This window comes from Symphodus melops, assembly GCF_947650265.1.
Source record: "Symphodus melops genome assembly, chromosome: 10".
NCBI lineage: Eukaryota > Metazoa > Chordata > Actinopteri > Labriformes > Labridae > Symphodus > Symphodus melops.
In genome coordinates, this window is record NC_136700.1 from 11,332,644 (window position 1) to 11,340,974 (window position 8,331).

Consider the following 8,331-nt stretch of genomic DNA (forward strand, 5'->3'; position numbering starts at 1 on the left):
AAAAAGACACACAGTTAAAGAGAGAGAGAGAGAGAGAGAGAGGCAGTGATGTGTGTTACTGTGGGGTCTTTGGAAAATATTTCTTCCACTGCAGTAATGTTACAGTAGATAAAGCAGATAAAGAGTCTATAAGAGCCAGAGTGTGGCTTAATCTGATGCATTTGATCAGTCTCCGTTTTATCTTTACTCAGTCTTCAAATGTGCTGTGGTTTATGTGACAACCTGTCAGTGTTGAGATCATTTACTATTCAAACAGCAGCCATTTACCTTTAAGGTAGGACGCTGCCATGCTGTTATAAAAATGATCCGTCACTGAGGTGTGTTGAAGGCTGCAAATCATAGAAGTGTAGACAGTGTGTCACATTATCTTGCTGATCCGGATTGTTCAGCAACTACAATGAAAGGGATTGTGCAAAGGCAACAGCTAATGTTAGCATTCAGTGCATGTGTTGGTGATTTTGTTTGGAGACAAGGAGAGTAGTCCAATTGAGTTGCAGAATCCAGCTACAACCATTGCTGGCCTTAACTGTGCTCGTAAACTTAGTGCTAGTAGACGCTATATTCTTAGCTGATCGTTTATTAGCTAGCAAGTGGTGTAATGCTTACTAAGGATCCAGCCTAGGGTAAATAATGTATCAAATGTGTTGGTGAAGGTTAACTTAGACCTCGACGTTCACTATCCATCTGTTTTCTGTATCAGTTGTTGATAAAATATAATCATTAACAGATGATATATATCAGATTTTTCTACATTGGAACAGTTTAAATGTCAGTATGGGTTTTTTTTTTCATTCACTGACCTAAAAATATTTTATAGTAGTCAGTGACAGTGCCATGATTTGACAACATTCTTCTTTTTTTCCCCCCCCATCAATGAGCAAGGCCGTCCCCTCCATAAAATCTGATGATTTTATTGTATGCAAATGTTGCTATAAGTTACATTTAGGACTGAATATAGATGCTGTCACCGACATGGACACTGAACATGTTGTGCGTTTACAGACAAGAAATAAGACCTTGTCGGTCAAACTGGGTCTTTATTTGGAAGCTCAAAGCCAACTGTTACTTTGCAACATGTGTTTTGTGTCTTTCCATGTTCCATAAAGAGGAAGGTAAACAGGGTGATGTGTATGATCCTATTCCCAGGACCTGCTGATTCTCCAGCAAGGGAGATTAAACAAAGCAAAAAAAGCAGCCTTTCCAAAACAGAGGTAAAAACAATGGCCAGGGAGGGGGCTCTAGAGGGTAGCTGTGTGTGTGTGTGTGTGTGTGTGTGTGTGTGTGTGTGTGTGTGTGTGTGTGTGTGTGTGTGTGTGTGTGTGTGTGTGTGTGTGTGTTTGTTTTTGCTGATAAGTCTTTGTACTCTAAGGGACAAAGGAAACGTCTGTCCTCACTCCTCTTTATTTACAACTATTCAGTAATAGAGTTTCTTGTAAATTGATAGATTAAAAAATGGCACTTCAATTGATCATGGTAGGCTCACTCAAAGTATCACCCAAAACTACCTCTTCTGAAAGCTGTTGTTTGGCGATACACATGACATAAACCAATTAACTGCATTTCGCACCCTGCACATCCACTGATGGCTTCGGCTCAGCTCCCTGATTGTTAAATGAGACATTACTCATCACAGATTAGTGTGCAGACGTGTTGAACAGTCTAGAAATTTGATCGCAGCCGGCACTGACAGAACTCAACAGGTTCTAGCTTGTGTTCACATGCTGGCACACACTTTGGTGTCCACACGCATTGTAACACACCCACTGACGTCAACACAAATCAAGTGTATCCAACTGATGTCAAAATTATTTGACGGTGTTGAAAGAAACCGTTAAGCTGACGCACCTTTTTGGTAACTAGGTGAAGGTAGGAATACAAGGCCAGACTGGATCTTAAAGTATGCAAACTGTGCTGTTCTGTTGCTCCTTCAGGCTTGGGCTAAACATGTCACTAATGTCTAAGATTCACTAGAAAAAAAATCATCCTCATCCCTGCGCCTTCACAGATTTTTGACTCATCAGTATACATAGTGTGAAATTCCCTGTAATTTTTTCGCCCGCTTGAAGTGCGCTCAAGAGAGAAAACAATAAAGAAAAGGTGCAAGGGATTGTTTCAGTTCGTGGATGAGTAAACAAGAGGGGGAAAGTGGATGAACAGAAGGAAGAGGATGCTGAGCGTAAGAGGAAGTCGAGAATAGGAAAGGCAGAAGACGACCGGAGATGAGTGGATAAGAAGAGGAAGTAAAGGATCTGAAGGGGAGGTGTAGGGAAAGGGACGAGTGGGAGGTAGTTCTGCCAAATATGGTAAGAGGAAATAAATCAGTGAATTTTTATCCAAGCAAACAACAAAGACAAGAAGCAGTAACAAAAAAAGAAAGAAGAGTGTTATTTATTAAAATTACAGTTAAAGATCCGGGGAACAAAAAGGTATTATAAGAAGGAGAATTGAAAGGAGTAAGTGAGGCCTGTTCTTTACACCTGAGCTTCAGCATGGTTAAATACCGACTGCCTTTTGGTTACAAGGTGCACTGTAGGTTATTTTACCATCAGGGGCAGAGGATGATTTTTGCTAGGTATACAGAGTCATGCTAGCGTTAAAAAAATAGAAAGCATAAAGTTCTAGTTATCATTTGTAAAAAAAGTCGAATTGTGATTTCTGGGCTGAGAGACTGGCGAACTAACATCAGGAGACTAAACAAGAGCTGCAGCATGGCCTTCACTCTGCAGAAGTGAATGGAAAAACGTGTCAATGGAACACAAGGAGGGAGCCCGTGAATAAACAGAGCCGGTGACTCACCCTTTCTGGGATGGGAGAGATGACGGTGGGCGGGGGTGTGGGGTACCAACCTTTCTTTAATGCCCCTCGAAATACTCTAAACTGGCCAATACAGGCATTCATGCGTGCACACACGCTCCAACTCATGTGTCGCACTCAGTTGGCCGGACCAGGACAGGCTGTCTATTGTCCAAATGTCCCACCTAAAGCCGCAGTTCCTAGCAGTGCAGGAGTGTATTTAGGGGATTTAGGGGATTGGGAAGCGTGATTGTGCGTGTGCGTGTGTGTGTGTGTGTGTGTGTGTGTGTGTGTGTGTGTGTGTGTGTGTGTGTGTGTGTGTGTGTGTGTGTGTTTGTGTGTGTGTATGAATGTCAGAAATAGACTTATGGCATCTTTGATGTGTTTTGGTAAAAGAAAAAGAAAGGAGAACATACAAAATCAAAACAGAAAGAAAGGCTTTCGTCTGTGCGGTGCAGCTATCGTCCATCATGCCAGGGAGATACAAACTAGACTCAATGACTTGAAACTATCAAGCTTAAAGTGTGTCACTTCTGATACTAATACTCCCTCAATCTCACCAATGACAAAGTCATTTTTTTATAGTCATGTGAGTTAGCATGTTTTAAGAGCTTGTTTCTAACATTGACTGGCTTTGGTGATGTTAGATGTTAATCTGAACTCCTGAAAGTAATGAATATATTCTTCACCTTTCCTCTGTCACATTTTTTTCGATCACACTGTTTGGTATCTCTAATATGACCTAGCACACACACGACATTTGTACGATCCAATCTGTGGGGTTTAATCAACTCAGTCCTTCACAGTTTGTTGATCGTTCCTCCTATTTCTTTATCTTTCTGCTGTTCTCCTCTCCTCCTACCTTCAACAGATTTTCACCTTCGGAGCAGTCTTAAGAGCTAAGATGATTTGTGAATTACTTTTATGATTGCCAGAGTCCAGGGGAAATTCTTAGAAACAATGTTCCTGACATTTCAACACTTGGGGCACCTATTTGCACAAGGTAGCTTTATGAAAACGAACCTTGGAGTTAATATGGTGAAGACAATTATGTGTATATTCAAGTCAGTGTAACAATAGTAATAGTATAGTGTCTTTCAAGTTGGGAAATGTTCTTGTCAAACATTGGCTTTTGTATTACTTGTATCAAAATGAAGCATTCTATGTCTCAAGCATTTTTTTTTAACATATCATTTTGAAAATGTTGGATCTTCAAAGCCTCCATTTAGTTTTTTTTGGGGGGGTTATTTGATCCGGGAACAGACCTCTCTGTGCTGATCCAGAGAGAATGAAGATGTCTGAAATAAAATGAGCTCAGAAGAAATCCATGTATAACTTCTCCTATTTTGCTGACAGGAGTCTTTTTTTCTAAAATAAAGCTTCGGAGCGGGAACCACAAACTGGTGGCTTTGTGTATTCAAAATGAATCCACATTTCTGTGTCTGCAAGGGCTCAAATTAAAGACACAGTAAGCTTACATGAGTTTAACTGTGGTTGACACTCTGTAAATCTGAGGCAATAATACTCGGTAGGAATAGAGCCTGATTTATTTTTGAATCATCACACTGAATTTCACTAATACTCTGCTTCTTTCCTTGACTTTGACGACAGCATGTCAGAGCTAGCACATTTACCCAGAGATCCATGATCAAACACACAAAAGGGTAAATATTCAAAGAATTGACGAAGAAACAAAGACAATTCAAACTGACTTCCCCAAAAGCTTATGGCCTACAGGAACCAATCAAACCTTCTGAAACTTTATCTCGATATCATTATTTATTTGACATAAAGATGTTGTTCCTATTAGTCATTTTAAAGCAAGTCCTTGCTCTGATGAAATTAGGTTAATTTGCACGTTTTGAAACTCATCTGAAAAAAAATATTGATAAAGCTGAATGAAAAACTGAAGAGTTCATACAGCTTTGCAGCAGCAGTTTCTCCTAGTCACATGACTTTATTTAGCATTCCACTGAAGTTGTTGTCCCATGTGATTTTGATGGACAACAACATGTAATCGATGTGAAATGTTTAAACAGTGAAGAGGTGGCCTCCTAACTGGAAATGATGTGCGGTTCATGTTTTTTGTCTGACAATCTTTTTGCTAGACATGTTGTAGTTCTTGTTTTTTGCTCGTCAGAAAATTATGGCAGGAAAGAACTTTAGATTTGATATCATCTCTGAAAAAGCAAAGCAAGGCCACACAAGCAGCAGTCGTTCTCTTTCTCAGTTTAATAATTTAAACAAAGTCCATAATAGAGAAACACATATCGGAGAAAGGAGAGAAAAAAAATGTTTTGCACAAAACAGATTAGTGGAGTGTGTAAACTGGCTGCAGAGAGGTGCCAGTATTTCCTGGAATATTTGCAATTGTTTGGAGTTTTTATAAAGCTGCTCTGAGTAGGCTGATTCAATCACTAATATAATTATCTGCCGGCCTTAACAGACAAATAAAAGCACATGGCCTGTGTCAACCATATCACAAATGTAGGATGAAGTGCACGTTCTTCTCAAAGCAAGGCCAGATTTTATTATAGCACCATTTGTTTCCTGTCTCAACCCTGCAGTTCTGTACATGTGTGTGCTGAAGTTTTCTTCTTCCAGTTTTCCCCCAAGAATTATTTATTTCTATTTAATGTTTCCACAAGTATTCTACCAATTTACTACCTGAAGGAAAACAGCTACTATTTTAATTTGTCATTAAAAAAACAACAGAAAAACACGAGGGAGAGGCTTTAAATCGATCAAATGTTCATCTATGATTTTGTTTTTTATTGTTTCCGTACTTGAGTGAAGATTGTAAAACTTAATGTGATCTGTTGTTCCATTGAAGAGAAGTGAAGAGTGAAGATGGCAAAGTGCTTTGAGTCTACTCACAGACAGAAGCATTATGCCATGTCTTTATATTTCAATACTTCACAAATCATATTAACTCAGATTTCTCTGGGTCTGCATTTGCTCATTACTTTTAAACAATGGCCTTCACACATGTTTACTATCAACTGATGCAAAATAAATGTATGTGCAATAAGCTCAATATAAACGTGAATGAAGCGTTGCATTTATTGACCTACAATATAAATCCAATGTTTCAAACTATTTTGCATGTACATCACACGTGTTGGTCCGTACATGAAAAGCCAGACAAGCCTTCAGACCATCAAACTTTCCTCTGCTGATCTGCTGTGCTGGATGTGGCTCAACAAAGCCTGACTGAACACAACTTTGCTCCCACTGTGTGAGGAAGAAAATGCTAATTGTTGTCATTAGAGCGGAGATATGTTGTGACAGTTCTGACATTTTCTCAGAGCACTGCCACATCAGTTGGCCTGCTTGCATTAGAACCCTTTCATTATGTTGTGAGAACAGACGGGTGTAAACAAAGGTTTTTTGTGTGTGTGTGTGTGTGTGTGTGTGTGTGTGAGACTGTGACATACATACAGAGTGAAAGCAAGTTTTCAACTGAAAAAAAAAACAGCTGAGGAAGAAGATGTGAAAGATTTGGATGAGAATATTGTAATTAAGCAGTTTTCTGGAGAAAGCATATGCCCAGTTCTACCCGATATGACACCCTCCCCTGTCACATGCACCTACACATGCCCACATTTCATACCTTTGTGTCGACAATGGAGCAGGCGATTTGCTTCACGTAGGCCAGGTCAGCAGTCTGCGGCATCAGCACGGATTCTCTGGTCAAACCGATCTGGATGATGAAGGAAACCCCTGCTGGAGTGGGGGGCAGTGAAGGTATCACAGGACCCTGCCCCAGGGACAGGTCCATCATAGGGAAACCAGCCTGAGAGGGCGTAGTGGGCATGGATATGGGGGTCCCCTGCTGCACCACAGCTGAGGCTGGAGGTGAGGACCCACCAGGAGGGAAGAAGACCTGGGCCATGGGCCCTGAAGACATACATGGGCTAGCATTAGCCATTCAGAGTTCTGTGTGTTGGCTGTTGAAGGCTCTCAACACACACACACACACACACACACTACAAAACACACCCAGGTGGAGTGTAGAGTTGTCAGAAAACCCCACACTCATTCAAACTCACACACTAAGCAGAGTCCCATTTCCTCTTGTCCTGTGTCCACCCCCTCTTAGTGGATCAAGGAAGAGCTCCTTATCCAGGAAGCTGTGTGTTTTCCCTCCTTTCAGCCACTTCTCCCGTGATCTGTCGCAGTTTGTCTTCCCTTATTGCCCAGGTATGACAAGCAGGAGCAAAGAGTATCTTCAAGAAATTCACTTGAGTGAGAAAAATATCCCCTCTGTCCTGCCTCTGCTGGCCTTCCTCTTCCACTCTGTTCCCTCCTTTACCTCCCTTGTCCAAAGAAGTTGCTCTGCAGAGGAGAAAGTCCAGACTTGATTGTGAAACTCTCCCAGTCTTGAGAGAGAGGGAGAAACAAAACAAAAACCAAAGTTTATGTCGTGCTCCTCTCCAGGCTAAGTTACAAAATGGCTTCCTTAAACAGGAAACAGTGACAATGAAGGAGAGCAACACACTGCTCTGCTTTTACGAGTCTTACCCTGTTTCAGTTTCAGCCCCAGTTCTGTCTTTTTTGTGAAAAAGAACAGAGAGAGAGAGAGCTGTGTGGGTACCTCCCTCTCCCCCTCCCTTCCTCCCTCCTGCCCTCTCATCTGAGCTTTTTGCCACAGCCAAGGAGGAAGTAAAATGACTGACATAGCCTGGAGCCAATAGACTCTCAAAAAGGCCCGCCCTTTGACTCCATACACTCTCAGGCATTTCCCTCCCCCTTTTCCTCCCTCCTCTTCCCCTTTCCTTGGCTTGTGGGACTTGTTAGCCTCCCTCCGTGACCAGAGATCCCCTGAGGGGGCAGCTCGCCGCTCAAAAGTCCCTTCCTGATCTATCCTCTTTCTGTCCCTTTTTCTTTACCTTTGTTCATCTCTTACATCTTTTGTCTATGCATTTTTAATGGATAAATGGAGGTAAAATGTAAATTAAAACCACACCCTGTTGTAGTGTTGTTTTCATCTAGAGTTGATAGCAGGTTTCAGTAAAAAGGGGAACTCCTGTGACACTTCACATGCACCAGAACACACAGTGCATAGGCTGAAGTTACCACTGTCATTAACATGAGTGTGAGTCTGCAACACAATGCACTACAGCATGCACAAAGGGAAACATGTATTTTATGTCTTTGGCTTTTAAGACTTCCCATTGATAGTAGTGACTTACCACATCAAGCTCATACTATTTGGCTCACCTTCTTCCCCTTGCTGTTATATCAAGCTTCTCTCTGGTCAACCCTTTTTTCAACGGCTAATTCATTAAAAAAAAAAAAGTAAACCACAGGCTACAGCACTCTGCTGATGTAATGAAGAGAAAAGGGAGTTCATTAACCCAGAAACTGCAGAGTGTCTGCTCGTTTTTTTTTTTCCCACCACAAGAGGGCACTTTTAATTGAATCCATAAATTCCTGAGTGCAGAAAAGGTGAATTGGCTGCTTTGATCACATTTTATCTGAAGATTTGGTGTCATGGCAAAAAATGATATCTCAATACAAGATAAATATTATACA

At 41.2% G+C, this 8,331-nt stretch overlaps 1 protein-coding gene across 3 annotated transcripts in view; it reads right to left on the bottom strand.

Moving 5' to 3' along the window:
- Positions 1–7,437, bottom strand: part of prkd2 (protein kinase D2) — a 34,101-nt gene extending 26,664 nt beyond the window's left edge. The window contains exons 1-2 of one of the 3 annotated variants that reach the window (XM_079354634.1): positions 7,318–7,422; positions 6,407–7,175 (exon numbers count right to left, since the gene is read on the bottom strand). In XM_079354634.1, the coding sequence (XP_079210760.1) occupies positions 6,407–6,724 (318 nt within the window). In that variant the 5' untranslated portion in view covers positions 6,725–7,175; positions 7,318–7,422. Of the gene's footprint in view, positions 1–6,406 lie in introns of all 3 variants that reach the window. The other 2 variants (XM_079354635.1, XM_079354633.1) reach the window with 2 other exon arrangements.
- Between the last annotated feature and the right edge of the window lie 894 nt (positions 7,438–8,331).